The sequence below is a fragment of the Hypanus sabinus genome, chromosome 25, assembly GCF_030144855.1.
Source record: "Hypanus sabinus isolate sHypSab1 chromosome 25, sHypSab1.hap1, whole genome shotgun sequence".
NCBI classification, from domain to species: domain Eukaryota; kingdom Metazoa; phylum Chordata; class Chondrichthyes; order Myliobatiformes; family Dasyatidae; genus Hypanus; species Hypanus sabinus.
In genome coordinates this window covers 5,386,903-5,412,093 of record NC_082730.1, presented here as the reverse complement: position 1 = coordinate 5,412,093, position 25,191 = coordinate 5,386,903, and the positions used below count along the sequence as shown (strand labels likewise).

Below are 25,191 nucleotides of genomic sequence, written 5' to 3'. Positions count from 1 at the left end.
TGTCGCATTGCCATTCTGTATGTCAGTATGCTCTCTATCACACATCGATAAAAGTTGGCCGGCAATTTTTGAGGCAGGTTAGCTCTCCTTAAGCACTTCAGGTTGTATATTCTCTCGATGGTTGGGGGGGCAAGTGACCTTTTGTTTCACATTTTTCCTGGAGTTTCCATGTCAGGCACTGTGCATCTTTCAGCCTGTGTGAAACTGCCCAAGGGGGTAACTCACACTCATGCACAAAAACAACAACTCACCAGCTTTGGATAAATACCATGCTCATGCACAGTTACGCACTGGAGATGGGTGCAGCTCTCCCCAGTCCTGGTCAGCTGGGACAGTACGTTACAATGGTATCCTTTCAGTTCTGTGATTTAGTGTGTGAAGTGTTAAAGTGAGGGAACAAATCCACGGTTTGTTCAGAGCTCAAGCTTTGATTCTACAAAAAATGACCCAGGTCTTTCCAACCCTGGGTAATTGCAGAGCATGGGGCACCCCTGGTCATGGCCCAGGAAGGTATCTGGGGGGCGATTGCAGGCGTTATAGAACATAGAACAGTACAGCACAGTACAGACCCTTCAGTCCACAGTGTTGTGCTGACCTTTGAACCTATTCTACAAACTGTCTAACTCTTCCCTCCCAAATGGACCATAACCCTCCATTGTCCTTGTATCAATGGACTGATCTAAGAGTCTCTTCATGTCACTAATGTATGTATCTCCACAACTACTACCAGCAATACATTCCAGCTATTTAGCACTCCTTCAGTAAAATACCCACCTCTGACACCTCCCCTAAACTGTCTTCCACTCACTCTAAACAGATGTTCTCCCATATTAGCCATTTCCACCCTGGGAAACAATCTCTGGCTGTCCACACGATCTTCACATCTCTGTCAAGTCACCTCTCATCCTCTATTGTTCAAAAGAAATGAGCCTTAGCTTGTTCAACCATTCTCATAAGACATGCTTTCTAATCCTGGCAAACTTCCTCGGCACCCTCGCTAAAGATTCCACATCCTTCCTATGATGAGGCGACCTGAACTGAACACAACAGTCTGAGTGTGGTTCAACCAAAGTTTTCTGAGCTGCAGATGTGTTGAAGCCAGGAGACACAGTGATGTAGCTAGTAAGTTACTGTCTCCTTGCTTCTATGACCCATGTTCAATCCTGACAGTCTGGTGCTGTCACTGGGAAGAAGATTAGAAGATGAAGAAGGTTGGCTTTATTTGTCACATGGACATAAAAATATACAGTGAAATGTGTAGTTTACATCAAATCAAATCAGTGAGGGTTGTGCTGGGGTCCATGCATAAGCTGGACCATGGGTCCATCCATGCAAAGATCCATATACAACTTGAAATTTGTATTTTCCAGATAGCCACAAAAATAAGAAAGAATATGAAAGTCATTCAGCGAAAAAACACATAAAAAGAAGTAAAAAGAATATTTTCATGCGCTAGGTTGAAGATGTCGATTGAGGGAGTCTTGTATGCTGATGCCATCTTGACTGGTCTCTTCACCATAATTTCAGTGAAAGTGTAGCTTTCCCACAGCTCACAAACCCTAACCCCTACACCTTTGGAATATGGGAGGAATTCGGAGCACCCAGCCACACTGTCACAGGGAGAATGTGCAAATTCTTTACAGACAATGGTGGGAATTGAACCCAATCCTACATCTGGTTCTTTAAGGCGTTACGCTAACCATATGCTCACCCCACATTCTTGATATTTATTGCTTATTAATTATTGAAGCCGGTAAAACCTGAGGTGCTGGCATAGCCAAGCACACTCATTTCTCAACTGCTAGGCACTTTCGGACTATTCTAGTGGTGTTTAGTATTGTGGATTTCTGGAGATTTTTATGAATATTACTGTGTAGGTCTAATTGTTTATTGTCACTGTGTTGTAGATATTACTGTCGGGACAATGTATACACTGATCATGTTCCATAGTCTTTCAATTTCCTCTTTTAATTCAGCACATTTCACTTACTGATTTCTGTATTTTGTGTGTTTGGAATGGCTATATTGCTTGTTAATCCTGTAATATTATATCCGGAGTTTATATGGATTGTCGTAAAGTAATAACAGATCTGTTGTAATATCGTTTGTAGGACTCTAAAACTGGATCAGGCAAGTATGAGTTTGTATTTTATTATATTTTTATTATTATTATTATTCTTATTACTATAACAGGTTTCTAACGTTGTCACAGCCAGGGGTGGTAGTGGGGATAAGCTCCCACTAGCTATGAAGTGCTCCACACAGCGTGGGACTCCAATAGCCTCCGAAAATCAAGTCCAACTCTTGGCCTTCGTGTGTGGCTTTGCTACTAGGTCCAGCGGAAACTATTTCTACTGAAAAGAGAAGGGGCAAAGGCGGAACTGGCGCCTCAAAACCAGTTGCTTTGGGCAGGTGGGGCTCGTCAGCCTTGGGCGACAGCCTGCCTAGGAGAACCCATGGGAAAGGCTTCGAGAGTAAACCCCGAGGAAGGAATCTGGAGCCGGGGCCCCAAAGGCAGTTTGATGTTTTTTACAACTTCACTCTGGCAACCTCTGTGATGTCACTGGTGCCAAGCTGTATCGGCGCTTGCCCTTTCCTTGGACTACATCAGTGATGTGGAGAGCGGAACTGGCTTTATGGGCAACAGCCAGTTCTTCAAATCTTCCTGCCCAGGCCTGCGCCTTGGAGAGGACAAAGTCTACATGATCCCCTGGGATCTAAGGCTGCCTACTACTACTACTATTACTATTACAGGTACTTCTTTTTAAATTTTTGTATTTACACGGGGTATTGTCTTTTCCACATTGGCTGTTTGTTCATCCTGCTGGGTACGGTTTTTCATTGATCCTTTTGTGTTTCCTGTATACACTGTGAATGCCCGCAAGAAAATGAATCTCAGGGTTGTATATGGTGACACACATGTACCTTGATAACAAATTTACTTTGAACTTTGAGCTGCTATGCTACCGTGCCGCTCTAAAATGAAGTAGGATTTGTCCCAACGGCTGGCCTCATTCGGCTGAAGAAGCCGTTTCCATGCTGCCTGATGCCCTGGTTCCTTGTTTGTCCAATCTTGGAATGCCAATGTAAACAATAACTGGAATTCGGCGCTAAATCAAAGAATTAGCGTCAGGAAGCTGGCAGGCTGCTGATGAATATTACCGAGACGTGTACAATGATCTATGATATAACAATCTATCATTACAAAGCTCTATGATATTATCTATGATCTATAATATTACAGGGACATGTACAATGATCTATGATCTCCAGACAAGTAGGTAAGGTAAAGCTTTCATCAAAATTACTTTAGATAATTTCTTTTATTTGGTGAGTGTGGTCTGCATTGGCATCAGTTTCATCCAAAAGCTACACTATAATCTGTTTCCCATCGCCCATGTTGTCTAGTAAAGGAACAAAGATTTTAAAAACAGATTTTCAAAGCAATAATAATTTCCCTTTAAAAAATCAACACGATTATTTTACATTTACTGAGCACCACAATGAGTCAGTAGAAAGAGGACAGTGTCAAAGGGGTGACAGGAAACTGTGGAAATCCAAGCAAAGCTGATTGAAATAGCTGTCACTTTATTAAAGGAACTGTCCTTCCTGCTGTTTAAGTCACAGGAAAGCATATAGCACCAGAAAATGTTCAATAAATTAAAATGAGCCAATTTCAGAAATGTCAAAAATACACATTTAGGTTATTGCAGGGAAAGGTTCATTCATTAATATTTTGTCACATACGCGTGTCTGTATTTACCGATGTTTGCATCCTACAGAAAGCAGGAGGGGCAGGATAAACCAAAAGCAAGGCTTGACTGGGATACACAGGTGGAAACACAGAGCTGTGGTTGATATTGGCTCTCCTGTTGACAGACCTCATCAGCCAAAGTACTTCTGAGGAAAGGCAGGTCAGAGATCCCAAGGAAAGGCAGAATAGACTAGAGAGAGTGAATGGTTTCTGCCTGTTCCTGTAGAGAACCCAGTGAGAGAGAGAGAATCGCCTGCTAGGTTGCCTAAGATAAAGATTTACTTTCTTTGTCACAAGCATGTGGAAAACTTCTACAGATGTACCATGGAGAGCACTCTGACTGGCTGCATCACTGTCTGGTATGGGGATGGAGGGGGGTCGTTGCTACTGCACATGATCGTAACGTGCTGTGGAGAGTTGTAGCTCAGTCAGCTCCATCATGGCTACCAGCCTCCGCTGTATCCAAGGGGCTGAGCCTCAGAAAAGTGGCTTCCGTCATCAAGGACCCCGACTACCCAGGACATGCTATCTTTTCATTGTGACAATCAGAATGGAGATACAGAAGCCTGAAGGCACATAATCAGTGATTCAGGAATAGCTTCTTCCCCTCTGCCATCTGATTTCTGAATGGACACTGAACCCATGAACACTATCCCACTTCTTATTTTTTAATATCTGTTTTTTTCACTACTTATCTTAATTTAACTATTTACTGTACACATATATATATACACACACACTGACTGTAATTCAGTTTTTTTGTTCATTTATCAAGCATTGCATTGTTGTGCTGCTGCTGCAAAGTTAATAAATTGCATGACATATACCAGTGATATTAAACCTGGTTCTGATTTTGATCCTGAAACGTACAATGAACGTTTGCATTAAATCGGAGCAGTGAGGATTGTATTGAGCAGCCCGCGATTTTAGCTGGCTTCCAGCGCCGGTGTGGCATGCCCACAACTCACTAACCCTAACTTGTACACCTTTGCAATATGGGAGGAAAATGGAGCAAACCCACGTAGTCACAGGGAACACACACAAACAAACACCGGGAACTGAACCTGGGTCACTGGTGCTGTAAGAGCTTTACACAACCCACGATGGTGTGCTGCTCCACCAGCTGCAGGTGAGGGAGGGAAGGTATTTGAGAAAGAGGGATTTATGTTTGAAACACACTTAGTGGCCACTTTACTAAGCACGCCTGCTTGTTAACCAATCACGTAGCAGCAACTCAATGCATAAAAGCATACAGGCATGGTCAGGAGATTCAGTTGTTGTTCAGATCAAACATCAGAACAGGCAAGAAATGTGGTCTCACAGACTTTGACCACAAAATGATTTTTGGTGCCAGACAGGGAGATTTAAACATGTCAGAAACTGATGATCTCCCAAGATTTTCGTGCACAACAGAGAACGGTGTGAAAATCAAAAATATATCCAGCGAGCAACCTTTCTGTGGACGAAGATGCCTTGTTAATGAGTGAGGTAAGATGAGAATGGCCAGACTGGTTCAAGCTGACAGGAAGGGGACAGTAACCACACATTACAATATTGGTGTGCAGAAGAGCAGCTCGGAACACTCAACACGTCAAGCCTTGAAGTTTTTATGGGCTACAGCAGCAGAGGGTCACACCGGGCTCCACTCCTGTACCTAATGAAGGGACCACTGGGTGTATTTGCCCAGAGTGTGTGCTTTCACCACCAGTGAACGGAGTCCAGAGATAGAATCCCTGCTTCCAATGTTTTCATCTCCAGCCTGCCAGGTAAGGCTGATGACAGACTTCTTACTACTTCAGAAAGTAAAATTTGCCCAGTCTTCAAAGAAGTAAGAAACTTAAACTGGATTTTAGAAAATGAAGCTCAAAGGAACTCCCTTGCACACTTAATTCCTGAGGCACATTCGAAAAAGAGGCAATCTTTATCTCAGCAAATAACTAAACCTTCAGCTAAAGGCATCTCAAACAAGACCCAGCTCTCTCAGTGGCTTGGAATCATCATTCCAGTCACAAGTTAAATCCATGTTTTTCTGTCACTCAGCCTTTTAATTTTATATACACATCTGTCACCTGATAGAAAAAATATTTTCTTCACCAATTTTATTTTAGTGGAATTAACTATTAGTTCTGACATAATAAATGTACAAGGTTCTGTGTGAGATATTCTGATTGACTATTCTAATGAAGATTGTATACAAAGCACCTAGTGCCATCTATTATTTCTTTATTAATGCTGTCCTCAGAGGAAATAGAAAATGCTAATCCCAGCCTATTCACTGTCATGATTGGGGGCCGTTGCTGTCAAAGGCAAAGGCTTTAATTTTCTGTCAGACCCTGTCAGCACTTTGCTAATTTGAATTTGCTTTGAATCTGCTCTTCATTATGTGCATTGAATAGTGACAGATAATGACTGACTGACAACTTGTCAGCTCCTTGTTTGACATTAACTGCTTCAGTGCCAGCTCTGCTCCTCCCCGTAGTACAGGTGGATGAGAGTCTGCTCTACCGGCGGTCACTGGGACAGAGCCTGGCTGGAACAGTCTTAACAGTAACATTGTGTGCGTGGCAAAGTGAATTTATTACCAAAATGCATATTGTCAGCATATTTATCTTGAAATTCATTTTCTTGCAGGCATTGACAGGAAAATAAAGAAATACAATAGAATTTATGAAAATACACATAAACAAAGACTGACCCACAATCATTGTGCAAAAGAAGACAAATTGTGCAAAGCAAAACTAAATAAATAATAATGAGAACATGAATTGGAAAGAGTACTTGAGAGTGAGTCTGTAGATTGTGGAATCAGTTTCGAGTTGAGGTGAGTGAGGTGCCTGATGGCTGAGGGGTAATTGTTCCTGAACCTGCTCGTGTGGGACCTAAGGATCCTCTACCTCCTCCCCGATGGTGGTAGTGGAAATAGAACATGGCCTGGATGGGTGAGTGGCCTTGTTGATGGTTGCTGTTCTCTTGTGGGAGTGCTCCTTGTAGACGTGCTCGGTGGTGGGAGGGCAGTGAATGTGACAGAGCTGTGTTGACTGCATTAAATATTTTTAATGCATGTAGTTTGTTACCTGGCAATTGTCAAAGGCATGAGATTGACATGAGATTCCTTTGTGAAAGATCAAAAACTCCGGAGAGACGAAGCTGAATGTATTTAATGACTTGTTAAAATACTGCTCTGAAAACAAAGAATGTTGCCATTATCACAAAGGTCTACCATCACTGTAGGCCTTGTATACGTGTCCAGGGTAAAGATGCGGGCAGGAAAAAATCATTATGGACACTATCCACCCTGAATCTACCTTTTCCAAAACTCCCTTCTAGAAAGTGCTGTAGGGCTATTAAACAAAAAATTCATGCCATCTTCTACCTCCAGGAAGTTCATCTGATCAACCATTATAGTTAACGCTCCTCGCCTCCTCTATCTATTACCCTCATAAACTACTACTTATAACACTGTTTACATTGTTAACACACATAAGTATTTAAGCATTTATGCACATATATTAACCTCTAACTTTATCATCTTTTTTATTTACAGGCACATATAGTAATTATATTTTATTATACAATTCTTTTTGCTTTAGGAATGGTGAATGTCAGTTTTTGCTGCATCTCTCATCCTGACCACCGCACCCAGCAAACTCCCTAATACTTGTAAAGGTAAATGGAAAAATAAAGTTGATCCTGAATCTTTGATCATAGGTTGGTAGGGAAGAGGACTGCGGGCTAGGGACGGATGTGAGGTCTATGCACCTGGCTGAGGGATCTCACTGCCTAGTAAAGGCGTGGAGCTGATGATGGGTGGGATTTAGCTGTGCTTTAGATAACAGTGCCGTCTTGTATTCTCGGGTTCAAAGTTCAACGTAACTTTACTATGAAAGTACATATATGTCACTATATTCATTTACTTGCAGGCATTCATGGTAAATACAAGAAACACAATAGAATGAACGTAAGATCACATCCACCAGCATGGACAACCAGCCAACAGGCAAAAGACGACAACTGTACTAGTACAAAAAGAATGAAGAAAAGAAATGCCCTGGGTGGCTGGGGTCCTTGATGATGGATGCTACTTTACTGAGACAGTGGCCGGGAAGATGTGCTCAATGTTGGGGAAGGTATTACCTGTGATGGACTGGATTGTATTTATTACTTTTTGTAGGTTTTTCTGTTCAAGGGTATTGGCGTTTCCATACCAGGCTGTGATGCCACCAGTCCACTAAACATCTATAGAAGTTTGTCAAAGTTTTAGATGTCACGCTGAAGGTTTGCAAACTTCTGAAAAAGTTAGACTGCAGTCCTGCTTTCCTTGTAATGGTACTTAAGTTCTAAACCCAGGACAGATCCTCTGAAATGATAACACCAGGGAATTTAAAGTTGCTGACCCTCTCCATCTCTGATACCCGATAAGAACTGGCACATGGACATCCCATATCCTCCACCTCACTCAATAATCAGCTCCATGTTCTTACTGGCATTGAGTGAGAGGTTGTTGTTGAGACATCACTCAGCCAGGTTTTTGATCTCCCTCCTATAGACTGATACATCACCACCTTTGATTTAGCCAATGATTGTAGTGACATCATCAGACTTGAATTTGGGATTGGAGCTGTTATTAGCATCACAGTCATAACTATGAGTAGAGCAGGGGGCACCTGTGCTGATGGAGATTGGGGAGCAGATGTTGTTGCCAGTCCAAACTGACTGGGGTCTGCAAGTAAGGAAATCCAGAATCCAGTCGCACATGGAGGTATTGAGACCCAGGTCGAAGCTTATTGATTAGTTTTGAGGGGATGATGGTACTGAACACGAGCTGCAGACAATGAAGAGCATCCTGACGGAAACATCTTTGCTGTGCAGATGTTCCAAGGTTGAGCAAAGAGCCAGTGAGATGGCATCTGCTGTTGATCTGTTGAAGAAGATAATTGGAGTGGATCCAAGTCACTTCTTAGAAAGTTTTCATCAGCAATCTCTCAAAGCACTTCATCACAGTGGATGTAAGTGCTACTGGATGATAGTCATTGAGGCAGGTTACCACGTTCTTCTTAGGCACTGGTATAATTGAAGCCTGCTTGAAGCAGTTGGGTATCTCAGAGCGCCAAAATGGGAGGCTAAAGATATCAGTGGACACTCTAGTCAGCACAGATCTTTGTTACTCAGCCTGGTACCCCGTCTGGGCTGGATACTTCCCAGGGGTTCACCCTCCTGAAAGATGCTCTCATGTAGAGCTCAGAGATTGAAATCACAGGATCACTGGTGGCTGTGGGAGTTCACGAAGGTCCTGATGAATGGTCTCAGCCTGAAACATCACCTGTTTACTCTTTTCCATAGATGCTGCCTACCCTGCTGAGTTCCTCCAGCATTTTGTATGGGTTACATTCTTCATGTTTTGACGGTCAAAGAGAGTGATAAAAGGCATTGAGCTCATCTGGGAGCGAAACCTTTTTGTTACCTACGTCAGTTGGTTTCACTTGCTAAGAAGTAATAGCATTCAAATTCCACAGCTGTTGATCAGAGGTGCAAGTTTGGATCGGAATTGCCACTTCTCACATGAGATTGCGTTCTTGAAGTTGCACCTGGACCTCTTGTATCTTACATGGTCGCCAGACCTGAAAGCCACTGATCTGGACCTCAGCAGATTGCCGATCTCATAGGTCATCCAGGTGACCTTGCTTATGACTGTTTTTATAAAGTCCATATAACTGTGTTGTATCTGTTTAGATTCTCTGATAAGTCCTTGAACACAGCCCAGTCCACCAACCTGTAGCTCCTCCTCTGTCTTCCCAAGCACCTCTCCTTACTACTAGAGCCTTACTCTTTAGCTTCTGTCTGTATGCAGGTAAGAGGAGGAAGGTCAAATGATCAGATTTACTAAAATGTGGTTAAGGATGAAAAAGTAGGCATTCCTGATGGTGGTATTGCAGTGGTCGAGTGTGTTAGGACCCCTGGCGCTGCAGGTGATCTGCTGATGATAACTGGGCAGATATTTCTTCAAAAAAGTATGATTGGTCCCTGACAATGATTTGAAAGATAGCTGTCAAGTCGTCTGAGTAAATCTACAGGTAGGTTCTGAAGGTAGTACATAGAACAGAACGGACAGCCGTGTAACTTCAGAAAACTGGTGGGCTGTCATGGGGCGGAGAGAAACAATGGTCAGAGGGCTCTTCAGCCCACAGCTCCCTGGGCATCCATTAAATAGTAACATTTTCCAGCAGGCAGCCCGTTCCCTTCTTTGTCTTAATGAGTTGCGTATTAATTCAATACTGTGAGAGTCCCTGCCTCCATCATCTCCTCAGGCAACATGTCACAGAGTCTAACCACCTTCTGTGTGCAAAGGGCCAATGGCCCAACAATGATCCTCCAATTATCAATGAGCGTAGGCAGTGGATGTTGTCTACTTGGACTTCAGTAAGGGATTTTGGAAGGTGCCTCGTGGTAGTGTTGGATTGGGCTGTAGAATTGCTATTTTTCTTGCGGTATAACTTCCTTATGCTTGTTTGTATTTTTACATAATCACCTATCTAAATGTAATTGTTCCAGCTTAATGTGAAAAAGACTAAGGAGCTGGTGGTGGACCTGAGGAGGGCTAAGGCACCGGTGACCCCTGTTTCCATCCAAGGGGTCAGTGTGGGCATAGTGGAGGATTACAAATACCTGGGGATATGAATGGACAATAAACTGGATTGGTCAAAGAACACTGAGACAGTCTACATAAGGGTCAGAGCCGTCTCTATTTCCTGAGGAGACTGAGGTCCTTTAATATCTGCCGGACGATGCTGAGGATGTTCTACGAGTCTGTGGTGGCCAGTGCTATCATGTTTGCTGTTGTGTGCTGGGGCAGCAGGCTGAGGGTAGCAGACACCAACAGAATCAACAAACTTATTCGTAAGGTCAGTGATGTTGTGAGGGTGGAACTGGACTCTCTGACGGTGGTGTCTGAAAAGAGGATGCTGTCCAAGTTGCATGCCATCTTGGATAATGTCTCCCATCCACTCCATAATGTACTGGTTAGGCACAGGAGTACATTCAGCCAGAGACTCATTCCACCGAGATGTAACACTGAGCGTCACAGGAAGTCATTCCTGCCTGTGGCCATCAAACTTTACAACTCCTTCCTCGGAGTGTCAGACACCCTGAGCCAATAGGCTGGTCCTGGACTTATTTTCCACTTGGTATGATTAACTTATTATTATTTAATTATTTATGGTTGTATATTGCTATATTTCTTCACTATTCTTGGTGCCACTGTAACGAAACCCAATTTCCCTCTGGATCAATAAAGTATGTCTGTCTGTCTGCAATTACTGGTGCAGTTAACACTGCACTTTCCTGGAAACTTCTTGGTTTCAGTGGTGAGGGCCGTATTACTTGAATCTGTCTATCTTATTGGTGAACTATGATCAATGGAACTTCTGCTTATCTCTGCTCTGATATGAGAAGACCATGATGACCTTTTAGTCTGTTCCCTTGCTTTGGTTTCTCTCAACACTTTGCCTTCCTCTTCTCTGTTCTTGTGACAATAAAATGGGTATAAGCAACAAGATTCTGCCTCACTCTTGACTTCCAAAAAAACTTTGGATTCCAAAGTCCACAATAAATTTGCTATTAAAGTACATATTAAAGTACCATAGACAACCTTCATTTCCTTGTTAGCATTCTCAATAGATCTATAGAATAATAATGATAATAGAACTAATGAAAGACAGCACCAACCTAGGCTTTCAACCAGTATGCAAAAGACAACAAACTGCAAATATTAAAATAAATAAATTACAACAATCATAAATAAATAAATAATAAATATCAACAACATGAGATAAAGAGTCCTTGAATTATTTGTGGAAACATATCAATGATGGGGCAAGTAAAGTTGAGTTAAGTTATCCCCTCTGCTTCAAGAGCCTGGTTGAGGGGTAATAACTGTTTCTGAACGTGGTGATGTGAGTCCTGAGGCTCCTGTACCTCCTTCCTGATGGTTGAGGGGTAATAACTGTTCCTGAACCTGGTGATGTGAGTCCTGAGGCTCCTGCACTTTCTTCCTGATGGCAGCAGTGACAGTGAGAAGATGGCATGGCCTGGGTTGTGGTGGTGGGGGGGGGGGGGGGTCCCTGATGATGGATGCTGTTTTCCTGCAACAGAGTTTCATGTAAACGTGGTCAATGGTGGGGAGGGCTTTACCCGTGATGGACTGAACTACTTTTTGTAGGATATTTCTTTCAAGGGCATTGGTATTTCCATACCAGGCTGTGATACAACCAGTCAATTTTCTCTCCACTATGCATCTATAGAAGGTCGTCCAAATTTTAGCAACAGGATGCAACCGTAGGCTGACACAGAAGTCTATGACCAGTCGTGTTCTGCTAGCGTCAATGCTGGGACCTCTGTGGTTTCTGATACGATGAATGATTCAGGTGAGAATGGAGGTGGGCTGATCAGTAGGCTTGCAGAAGCTACAAACATTAGTGGAGCTGTGGATAGTGAGGAAGGCTGCCAAAGGAATCAGCAGGATATAGATGAGTTGGAAATGTGGTCAGAGAATAGCAGATGGTGTCTAATTTGCACGAGTGTGAGGTGTACAGTTTGGAAGATCAGATGTGAGGAGGAAGTTCAAAGCAAATGGAGGACCATTAGGTGGCGCTGATGTACAGAGGGATCACTGGGTGCAAGTGCAAAGAGGAAACACAAGTGGTGGTAAAGAAGGTGTACTACACACTTGCCTTCACTGGCGGGGTATTGAATATAAAAGTTGGTAAGTGATGCTGCAGCTGAATAAAACTTTATAGTTAGGCCACATCTGCAGCATTGTTACAGTTCTGGTCACCCCATTACAGGAAGGATGTAGAGGCATTAGAGAGGGTGCAGAAGTATTTTGTTGCCTGGACCCTCTCCTTTATATTGAACCTCGTTCTATAGTGTGGTTTCCAGCTGAGACCTAACCAATGATTGTTCCAACTTTATGCCCCATCTAATGGAGGCAAGTATTCCCTATGCCTTCCTGAAAACATCTGAGGAATTAGGGAAGGCAGGAGGATTTGGATGAGAAATGGAGAATGATGAGGGCTGGATAAACAAGGTTGTTCCTGCTGGGTCCACGTTAGGCCAACCCATGCCTTAGGTGATCTGAAAAGTGTTGCTGGAGTCTACATTAAGTGAGGTAGTGCTTAATCTTGGAGAAAAGGACACTGAAGACAATAAGTCCACAGACTCCGAAAATCTTTCATTCTGAGATAAGGACATGCACAGACTGAGTGTGAGCAGTGTTAGTTCGGAGTGGATAGTCGGGTGTGTGCATTGGGGTGGACCCATTACCTGATAGTGCACCAATGTGTTCAAACGTTTCCAGTCACACTCGATCTTGGTGGTGATATCTTCATCCTGCAGAACCACACGTGCCATCCTTCCTTGACGCCACTCTGCAGAGATACACACTCATCAGTACCGTACACTCCTATCAGTACACCCCTTCGGTGCTGTACACCCTCACCAACAGCCCATCAACACTCCACATGTGTACTGTAGACCCCTATCAGTACAGCCCATCAGTACTCTACACTCCTCTCTGTACTGTACACCCTCACCAACACCCCATCAGTACTCTACACTCCTCTCTGTACTGTACACCCTCACCAACACCCCATCAGTACTCTACACTCCTCTCTGTACTGTACACCCTCACCAACACCCCATCAGTACTCTACACTCCTCTCTGTACTGTACACCCTCACCAACACCCCATCAGTACTCTACACTCCTCTCTGTACTGTACACCCTCACCAACACCCCATCAGTACTCTACACTCCTCTGTACTGTACACCCTCACCAACACCCCATCAGTACTCTACACTCCTCTCTGTACTGTACACCCTCACCAACACCCCATCAGTACTCTACACTCCTCTCTGTACTGTACACCCTCACCAACACCCCATCAGTACTCTACACTCCTCTCTGTACTGTACACCCTCACCAACACCCCATCAGTACTGTACACTCCTCTCAGTACTGTACACCCTCACCAACACCCAATCAGTACTCTACACTCCTCTCTGTACTGTACACCCTCACCAACACCCCATCAGTACTGTACACTCCTCTCTGTACTGTACACCCTCACCAACACCCCATCAGTACTGTACACTCCTCTCAGTACTGTACACCCTCACCAACACCCCATCAGTACTCTACACTCCTCTCTGTACTGTACACCCTCACCAACACCCCATCAGTACTCTACACTCCTCTCTGTACTGTACACCCTCACCAACACCCAATCAGTACTCTACACTCCTCTCTGTACTGTACACCCTCACCAACACCCAATCAGTACTCTACGCTCCTCTCTGTACTGTACACCCTCACCAACACCCAATCAGTACTCTACACTCCTCTCTGTACTGTACACCCTCACCAACACCCAATCAGTACTCTACGCTCCTCTCTGTACTGTACACCCTCACCAACACCCAATCAGTACTCTACACTCCTCTCTGTACTGTACACCCTCACCAACACCCAATCAGTACTCTACGCTCCTCTCTGTACTGTACACCCTCACCAACACCCAATCAGTACTCTACACTCCTCTCTGTACTGTACACCCTCACCAACACCCAATCAGTACTCTACGCTCCTCTCTGTACTGTACACCCTCACCAACACCCCATCAGTACTCTACACTCCTCTCTGTACTGTACACCCTCACCAACACCCCATCAGTACTCTACACTCCTCTCTGTACTGTACACCCTCACCAACACCCAATCAGTACTCTACACTCCTCTCTGTACTGTACACCCTCACCAACACCCCATCAGTACTCTACACTCCTCTCTGTACTGTACACCCTCACCAACACCCCATCAGTATTCTACACTCCTCTCTGTACTGTACACCCTCACCAACACCCCATCAGTACTCTACACTCCTCTCTGTACTGTACACCCTCACCAACACCCAATCAGTACTCTACACTCCTCTCTGTACTGTACACCCTCACCAACACCCAATCAGTACTCTACACTCCTCTCTGTACTGTACACCCTCACCAACACCCAATCAGTACTCTACACTCCTCTCTGTACTGTACACCCTCACCAACACCCCATCAGTACTCTACACTCCTCTCTGTACTGTACACCCTCACCAAAACCCCATCAGTACTCTACACTCCTCTCTGTACTGTACACCCTCACCAACACCCCATCAGTACTCTACACTCCTCTCTGTACTGTACACCCTCACCAACACCCAATCAGTACTCTACACTCCTCTCTGTACTGTACACCCTCACCAACACCCAATCAGTACTCTACGCTCCTCTCTGTACTGTACACCCTCACCAACACCCCATCAGTACTCTACACTCCTCTCTGTACTGTACACCCTCACCAACACCCCATCAGTACTCTACACTCCTCTCTGTACTGTACACCCTCACCAACACCCCATCAGTACTCTACACTCCTCTCTGTACTGTACACCCTCACCAACACCCCATCAGTACTCTACACTCCTCTCAGTACTGTACACTCTCACCAACACCCCATCAGTACTCTACACTCCTCTCTGTACTGTACACCCTCACCAACACCCCATCAGTACTCTACACTCCTCTCTGTACTGTACACCCTCACCAACACCCCATCAGAATCAGAATCAGGTTTCTTATCACCGGCACGTGTCGTGAAATTCGTTAACTTAGAGGCAGTATGATGTAATACATGATAATATAGAAATCAATTACATTACACAGATATTTTAGATAGTTAAATTAGAAATAGTGCAAATGCAGAAATAATACATAAAAAAGTGCAATAGTGCTCAAGGGTTCAATGTCCACTTCGGAACCAGATGGCAGAGGGGAAGAAGCTGTTCTTGAGGTCGTTAATAATGGACACTGCCTATCTGAGGCATCGCTCCTTGAAGATATCTTGGATACTAAGAACTCTGGTACCCAAGATGGAGCTGACTAATTTTACAACTTTCTGTAGCATTTTTCGGTCCTGTGCAGCTACCCCCACCCCCTGTACGAGACAGTAATACAGCCTGTCAAAACGCTCTTCACTGTACATCTCCAGAAGTTTTTGAGGGTCTTTAGGTGACAAACCAAATCTCTTCCAAATCTGAATGAAATATCGAAAGAATCTTGCCTTCGTTACAGCTGCATTGGTATTTTGGGTCCAGGTTACGTCCTCAGAGATCTTGATACTCAGGAACTTGAAACTGCTCATTCTCTCCATTTCTGATCCCTCTTTGAGGATTGGTTTGTGTTCCATTGTCTTATTCTTCTTGAAGTCCACAATCAGCTCTTTCATCTAATTGACATGGTGTGCAAGATTGTTGCTGTGACACCACTCAACTATCTGGTATATCTCATCTCCACCTGAGATTCTACCAAGAATGGTTGTATCATCAGCAAATTTACAGATGGTATTTGAGCTGTGCCTAGCCACACAGTCATGGGTATAGAGAGAGTAGAGCAGTGGGCTAAGCACACACTCCTGAGGTGTTGATTGTCAGCCAGGAGGATATGCGATCAGCAATCCGCACGGATTGTGGTCTTGATAGGAAGTTGAGGATCCAATTGCAGAGGGCGGTACAGAGGCCCAGGTTTTGTAGCTTATTGATCAGGACTGTGGGAATGATGGTGTTAAATGCTGAACTGCAGTTAGTAAACCACATCCTGGAATAGGTGTTTGTATTGTCCAGGTGATCTAAAGCTGTGTGGAGAGCCAATGATATTGCACCTGCTGTTGACCTATTGTGGCAATAGGCAAATTGCAGTGGGGCCAGTTCCTTGCTGAGGTAGGAGTTGATTCCAGCCTTGAACAACCTCTCAAAGCATTTCATCATGGTAGATGTGAGTACTACTGGGCAGCTCAAAAAGCATCGGTACTGTACACCCTGTCAATACTGTACATTTCCATTTGTATCATTCTCCTTCCCTCCCTGATGTCACTCTGCAGAGATACACCCTCAGCAGTACTGTAAACTACCACCAACACTCCTTGAGGACTGCAATCCCCCACCCTCACCCCATCAGTGATGTACACCCCACCTCCTTTACATCCCTCTGCCACATCGTTAACACCAAGCAGTCTACAGCTTCTCCACAAACAGAGCCACCCCTTCCTCCCTCCCTCCCTCCTGCTATGAGGGATGAACATGCTTCCTCCAAGGACTAACCAGGAAAACCACGTGGGTGCCATACCTAGGTCCATATCGATGGCTCGTGGCCTCTGTGAATATGGAACATTTTTGTAGGTGGAGTCCAGGATTTTCTCTTTCACCTGGGTGATGGTGTCACAGTTCAGAACCTTCACTGGAATCTCTGGGCTGTTCTCATTCTCTGGATTCACACAGTTCAGAATCTAAAAGCAAATAGGACAATATTCAGATCGTAAATGGGATAGGTGGGACTTGCACCTTGAAACCAATGGCAGCTGAGAGACAAGAGCAAGTCAGCTGATCGGGAAGGGGAGTGGTCAAGGAGTGAAACACATCAGTGACCAATGTGTCACCCTGAAAGTTGATCTAGATCCTCATCACCAGCGGTTGCTTGATCCAAGGGCAACCCCCCTGTCATTCCATGCAGGAAACATGGAATTCTGACGACGGCCTCTGTGGGAGAAGATAGGGTTCTCAGCACAACACTAACAAGGATCATTGTTGAATATCTGAAGCTCCTCTCTCCGTTATCCCATCCAGATCCCAGACCAATTTCCTTCTCTCATCCCTCACAATCAAACCCACTTCCCAATCTCCCAGGAACAGCACTGCTTTACCTCCCGGTTACATGCTTCAGCTGAGGCAATCGAGGGATATTCAGATAATGTGGGAGAGTGCATTACACAAAGGGTCTGTTCTTTTATCAGCAAAGACAACATGCAGTCAGTGAACATGGGTCATTACAATATTTGGCTTGCTTAGTCTGTGGGCACAGGTCAGTGTAGTGACCGGTTTGGACAGTCTGTGGACAGGTGTCAGTGTAGTGACTGATGTGGACAGACTGTGGACAGGGGTCAGTGTAGTGACCGGTGTGGACAGTCTGTGGGCACAGGTCAGTGTAGTGACCGGTGTGGACAGTCTGTGGACAGGGGTCAGTGTAGTGACCGATTTGGACAGACTGTGGACAGGGGTCAGTGACCGGTGTGGACAGTCTGTGGACAGGGGTCAGTGTAGTGACCGGTGTGGACAGTCTGTGGACAGGTGTCAGTGTAGTGACTGATGTGGACAGACTGTGGACAGGGGTCAGTGTAGTGACCGGTGTGGACAGTCTGTGGACAGGGGTCAGTGTAGTGACCGGTGTGGACAGTCTGTGGGCACAGGTCAGTGTAGTGACCGGTGTGGACAGTCTGTGGGCACAGGTCAGTGTAGTGACCGGTGTGGACAGTCTGTGGACAGGGGTCAGTGTAGTGACCGGTTTGGACAGACTGTGGACAGGGGTCAGTGACCGGTGTGGACAGTCTGTGGACAGGGGTCAGTGTAGTGACCGGTGTGGACAGTCTGTGGACAGGTGTCAGTGTAGTGACTGATGTGGACAGACTGTGGACAGGGGTCAGTGTAGTGACCGGTGTGGACAGTCTGTGGACAGGGGTCAGTGTAGTGACCGGTGTGGACAGGGGTCAGTATAATGATTGGTGTGGACAGTCAGTGTACTGGGATTAGGATCTGGAAATATTTTGGACCCTCTGAACCCTGGCCATCTCTCCCACTTACAATGAATGGAGGCTGGCATAGCGTAACTTTAGTTTCAGTGTCCGCATTCATAACTCTCTTGCAGGAGCTCGACAGTGAACTCACCAGTGTCTTGTACTCGGTCTGCTGTCGGATTAGTTTGTCCTCACTGAGTGAGTAGCGTGCCTCGCCCGTGATCGCATCGATTGGACCCTTTTCCATCTGCTGTTTGATCGCACAGTATAACATGAAGAGAGGCTCCCCCGCACACTCCTGAAAAATCCAACGGAAACATTCACCCTGCAGTCATCCTGCTACAAGGTATTTCACCGCCAACCTCCCAGAGCAATTCCGGAGTTCTCTAGGAGACACTGAGAACCTATCAGTGCGTAATGACGTGGCACCTACACAGTTCCATCGTTGAGTGCTACCTGTGCATGAAGTGTCAGGGACCTGGGAGTGACCACCTGGCCTGTTTTGTATCTGACAAAATGTTTCCCACTTGCGTTAGACTGTGATACTTTGGCTGAGGTGGGCACCATTGGCGTCCAGCATCCAGAGCCACAGGGAGACCACTTCCAATTTCAGAAGCAAAGTCAAAACTGCCTCCCGGAGGCCACAGTTCAGGGAGGAGAGGGGATTTAGGAGAGAACTGGGAGAAAGCTAGGTGACTAACACAAGGAGCAATGCGTACAGAGAGATTAAAGCTCATAGGTCACAGGTGACTAATGTATCGACAGGTACCTCCGCTCCTGTCGGATAAAGTGCTGTTTCTATCTGAAGATGCATTTCAAAGCTCAAAATTCAAAGTAAATTTTATTTTCAAAATGCAGATATGTTATCATATACAACCTGAGATTCATTTCCTTGAGGGCATACTCAATAAATCTATAGAATAGTAACCATAACAGAATCAATGAAAGACTGCCCAACTTGGGCGCTCAACCTGAGTGCAGAAGACACCAAACTGGGCAAATACTAAAAGAAATAAATAAAAATAATAACAATAAATAAACGATAAATATTGACAACATGACATGAAGAGCCCTTGAAAGTGAGTCCATTGGTTGTGCATAAGTTTCAATGATGGGGCGAGAGAAATTGAATAAAGTTATCCCCTGTAGTTCAAGAACCTGATGGTTGAGGGGTAATAACCATTCCTAAGCCTGGTGGTGTGAGTCCTAAGGCTCCTGTACCTCCTTCCCAATGGCAGCAGTGAGGAGAGAACATGACCTGGATGAAGAGGTCCCTGATGATGGATGCTGCTTTCCTGTGACAACACTTTGTGTAGATGTGCTCAGTGGTGGGGTGAATTTTACCAGTGATGAAAGGGGCTGTATCCATTACTTTTTGTAGGATTTTAAGTTCAAGGCATTGGTGTTTCCATGCTAGACTCTGACTTAAGACGTGTTTCTAAATACTTTTATATGGATACCTACTGAAAGTAAACATAACTTTTAAAAGAAGGAAATAAGTCTTCAGAATTACTCTCTGAAATACCTTGCCCCGAAATAGATCTGTTTTCACAGTTTCAATTACAAGTGTTTCCAATAAGAACCAAACTCCCAAGAGGAAATGCAGTATTGCCTAAGACTGATTTTCAGATTGTTTAATGTGAAATATGATCCTACAAATTGCTGGCGAGAAGCAAATTCAACATTTAACTGAGGTCAAATGTGTTAGAGATGATCTGTACCTACCTTCAGGAATTTATGCAGAAGGAATGCAAACCAATTTGTTAACATTTTCTCAGCCACAGATTCAGTCCTGGGAAGAGAAAGGCCAAGATTTAGAATCAGAATCAGGTTTATCTTCACGGATATACGTGGTGAAATTTAATTCTTTTGCAGCAGCAGTACATAGCAAGACATAAAAATTACCATAAATTAAAATAAGAGTATATATTTATATAAAATTAATAAGCAGTGCAAAAAGAGAACAAAGTGCTGAGGTAGTGTTCGTGGGCTCAGCTCAACAGTCTTCAGAGATTTGACAAGGATGGTGGTTGCAGGTTCTGGGTTACATTCATCAGTCTGAATCAACCCTACTCATTGAACACAACCAACAAGGAAAGGTGTAACGTCAGGAAATCTCTGGCGTTCTTTGCTCTGGGACTTAGCATCCCCAATGCACTCTGGAGCAATTCAACTCTTATCAGCCAAACCGTCTGAATTAAATACAATTTGTGTTTTGGGGCGGCATGGTAACATAGTGATGAGCACAATCCTTTACAATACTAGCAACCTGGGTTCATTTCTTGCCATTGTCTGTAAGGAGTTTGTGAGTTCTACCCATGGCAAGGGTGGGTTTTCTCCAATGCTCCGGTTTCCTCCCACATTCCAGAGTTGTACTGGATCGCATCGATGGTTAATTGGTCACTGTAAATGGTCCCGTGGTTAGGCTAGGGTTAAATCGGGGGGTTCTGGGCAGCACGGTTTGAAGGGCCAGAAGGGCCTATTCCGCGAAGTATCTCCATTAATAAACAAAAATAGAAAAGTAACAGCAAACGAAACATTATCTAAAAGAAAAGTTTCTAATGTTTGTTTATTCCATGCTGTTAAAAGGAAGAAGTTCAAAGTACATTTATTATTGAAGTTTATATATTACATCCAACTTGAGATTTGTCTCCTTACAGGCAGCCTCAAAACAAAGAAACCCCAACAGAACCCATTGAAACAGAAGACCTAGTGTGCAGAGAAAAAACAAATCGTGGAAACAAGAAAAGTAAGCAAGTAATATTCAGACATTCACAAAATTCCAGTGAGTACCAGAGCCATCAAACGCTCCTCATACATTAATCCTGTCAATTCTGGAATCATTCTCATGAACCTCTCCAATGACGGCACATCTTTTCTTCGATAAGGGGGGCTTAAGACTGCTCACAGTACTCGAAGTGTGGTCTGACCAATGTCTTATCAAACCTCAGCATCATATCCTTGCTTTTATATTCTAGTCCTTTCCAAACAAATTCTAACACGTGCTATGAACAAGCTTGGTATGGCAACCAGTGAGTACGAGGAAAAGGAAAATCTTAGCGACAGGTGGGGTGCCAGAGAATTGGAGGATAGCCAATGTTGTTGTGCTGTTCAAGAACGACTCTAAACTTAAACAAGAAGCTATCGGTCTGTGAGCCTGACGTCAGTAATGGGAAAGTTACTGAAAGATATTCTGAGGGATCGGATATGTAAGATTTTGGATAGACATCTATGGATTGAGGATGGGCAGCATGGCTTTGTGTGTGGTAGGTCATGTCTAACCAATCTTATTTTTTTCAAGGAAGTTCCCAGGAAAGTTGATGAAGGCAAGGTAGTGGATGTTGTCTACATGAACTTTAGCAAGGCATTTGACAAGGTCCCACGTGGCAGGCTGGTCAAGAAGATTCAGTCGCTCAGCATTCTGGATGAGTATTAGACGCTAGCTGTGTGGGAGAAGCCAAAAAGTGGTGGTAGAGGGTTGCCTCGCTGACTGGAAGCCTGTGACTAGGGATCGGTGCTGGGTCCGTTGTTGTTTATCATCTATATCAATAGTGTGGATGATGAAGTGGTTAACTGGATCAGCAGATTTGTGGATGACACCAAGATTGGGGTGAAGTGGTCAGTGAGGAAGGCTATCTTGGCTTGCATTGGGGACTAGACCAGCTGGAACAATGGGAGATGGAATTTAATGCAGACAAATCCAAGGGGGTGCACTTTGGCAGGACTGACCAGGGTAGGTGGTTGACAGTGAACGGTAGGACATTGAGGAGTGCTGTAGAACAAAGGGATCTAGGACTACAGCTATATAATTCAATCACAGGTAGATAGGGTCATACGGAAAGCTTTTGGTGCATCGGCCTTCATAAATCAAAGTGCTGAGTACAGGAGATGGGATATTATGTTGAAGTTGTATAAGACATTGGTGAGGCCGAATTTGGAGAATTGTGTGCAGTTTTGGTCAACTACCATCAGGAAAGATGTAAACAAGGCTGAAAGAGTACAGAGAAAATATACAAGCATGTCACTGGGTCTGGAGGACCTAAGTTTTAAGGAAAGAATGAAGAGATTAGGACTTTATTCCTCGTGACGTAGAAGACTGAGAGGAGATTTAATAGAGGTATACAAAATTATGAGGGATATAGATAGGGTAAATGCAAGCAGGCACTTTCCACTCCATTTGGGAGGGACTACAACCAGAGGTCATGGGTTAAAAGTGAAAGGTGAAAAGTTTAAGGAGAACATGAAGGGAAACTTCTTCAGTCAGAGGGTCATGGGAATGTGAACGAGTTGCCAACACAAGTGGTCTATGTGAGCTCCAGTTCAACATTTAAGAGAAGTAAGGATAGGTACATGGATGGTGGGTGTATGGAAGGCTCTGGTCTTGGTGCAGGTCAGTGGGAGTAGGCAGTTTAAATGGTTTCAGCATGGACTATATTGGCCATAGGGCTTATTTCTGTGCTGTCCTTTTCTATGACTCTATTAGTGTAAACAAATCCACATACCAGGCTCTGACCAGAAGTGACTGTGGCAATACTTGGATTAACTATATTTTTAAGTTCTCAAGGGTTCAGTACAGCTCCCACTTGAAGACAACTTCGGCTAGAAGAGCATGCATTAGAAAGATATTGCTTTCAGAGCCTTTCTTCTTGGTGTTTATATTTAATTTTATTGTCAAGGATCTAAGATAGCTCTTGCTCAGGCAAAAGGTCATCTTTGCTCCAAGATTGAAATCCAAGATCTGGTTTGCACAAGTTGTAGCTCAATCCCATTTTCATTTCTATTCATTATCAAGGAAACTATTACATAAATACAGACAGAGTCCCTGCTCCAGCAATAGATGTGAGAGGATATGGCAAGCAGTCAGAGCTGCCATCTAGCCCCTTGACCTAAACACATACAGAATGTGTGCAGGAGCACAGGTAATGATGCAGACTGTTAGAGCTGCCATCTCTGGTTATTAATATCGCCTTGGAAATCTGCAGACTGAAACTCCATTAAGATGTTAATCTGTGAAAATATCATTCTTCTTCTGAGCTTCTACTTTCTATTCTAATTCTACTTCTTGTTTAGAGATTCAAATATGCAAATAACCCATGCAGAGGAAAAGACAGAATACAAGTAATATTGGGCTGTCACTGCATGGTTTGACCTTTGACAAGGAAGGCTGGAGTTGCAGTGTAGAAAATTACATTATAATGTTTTAAATGTAACAGGGAACTAAAAAAGCCACTTACAATCAGTGAAAGCAAATGCTGATTGAGAGATTCATTTGTCTCCATATTGATGCTTCAAATATATTTTAAAGGATTATTTTATGTCCATTCCCCAATTAACAGGTTGCAAATCATTTTAAATATCCCCTCTCTACGGGATATTAGCAAAAGACAAATCGAGTTAAAAGTTATAATCTTGATCATACTCATTCAAGGATGAATAGTTTATTTTAGTCTAACAGACAAGATTAGCTCTGTCAATGTTTAACAAGGCAGTTAGAGGGGAATATTTAAAACTTTCATGTGAATGGAGTGGAGATTGTTTTTCTCTAATGATGTACAGCTTTAGAATACAAAGTTTAGAACAGTACAGTGCAGAGGTAGTTACCCGTGTGTCTGTAAAGGGTTTGTATGTTCTCTCTTTAAATGTGTGGGTTTCCTCCCACAATCTAAAGTTGATAGGTTAATTGTTCATTGTAAATTACTCTGAGATTAGGCTAGGGTTAAATCGGATTAGGCTGGGAGGCATGGCTTGAAGGGTCAGAAGGCCTATTCTGCGCTGCATCTTAATAAATAAATACTGCAATCATTCGCATTCTATTTCATTTTCACTTTTTTATTTCGAGGTGCATCACAGTAACAGACCCTGCTGAGCCAATGAGCCTGTGGCGCCCAAGCACACCCAATTAGTCTACTAACCAGTACATCTTTGGACTGTGGGAGGAAACTGGATCACCTAGAAGAGACCCATGTGGTCACAGGGAGAACATACGAACTCCTTACAGACAGCAGTGGGAATCAAACCCGGTTTGCTGATGCTGTAAAGTGTTACACTATCCACAATGCTATTGCGCTGCCCCCTTCTCCTATAAGGTTGTCTGCTGCTGGCTGTAGAGGCCGATCTGGGATGCACATATTCGGGTGCAGTATGGGCACGAGTAGGCGGTGGCTGTGGTTAGTGGTTGGGTTTTTTTTCTTGTTCATTCTCTCATTTCCCATGTTTTCTGCGGCACAGCAGAGGTCATTCTCTTGCTTACAGCCCAGCCCGCAATGCTGTGCCAACCTTTTTACTCTAAAATCAACCCAGCCTCTCCGTGCCCCACTTGGCACCTCCATTTTTATTTCATCCATGAAATTACACCATTCCTCGCAGCACGTTCAACGCACCCACAACTCCGCCTGTAAAAATCTTACCCCTGACATCCCCCCCCTTATACTTTCCACCACTCACCCCCTTGTATTACACATTGCCTCGTAATAGCTTTGTTACTGAAATTAAAAAACTTAGATATGGAAAAAGTAGGCAGATCTTCACACTGTAAATCTATGAAATATTTGGGTCAGATTTGATTTTGCAATAAATTCTTTCCTAAAGACTGTGAAACCAGCTTTCAGGGTACATTAACAGCCTAAGAATACTGTAATTTCCAGATGTAATCTGAAACCTGTGATGCCTTTCCACAAGATTCAGAAAGAGACCTGAATTTTCTGAAAAGGGACCTACATTTTGAGATGTCAGTTAGAGTTCTTGTCTGTTCAAGCTGAGATAAACCATCCCCCACA

At 44.0% G+C, this 25,191-nt stretch overlaps 1 protein-coding gene across 2 annotated transcripts in view; it reads right to left on the bottom strand.

Annotated features, from left to right (window-relative positions):
- LOC132380944 (plexin-A2-like) overlaps positions 1 to 25,191 on the bottom strand; it is a 570,948-nt gene that overhangs the window by 30,060 nt on the left and 515,697 nt on the right. For both annotated transcript variants that reach the window (XM_059949929.1, XM_059949928.1), the window contains exons 23-26: positions 20,141 to 20,207; positions 18,567 to 18,713; positions 16,975 to 17,134; positions 13,073 to 13,176 (exon numbers count right to left, since the gene is read on the bottom strand). In XM_059949929.1, coding sequence (XP_059805912.1) covers positions 13,073 to 13,176; positions 16,975 to 17,134; positions 18,567 to 18,713; positions 20,141 to 20,207 — 478 coding nt within the window. The remainder of the gene's footprint in view (positions 1 to 13,072; positions 13,177 to 16,974; positions 17,135 to 18,566; positions 18,714 to 20,140; positions 20,208 to 25,191) is intronic.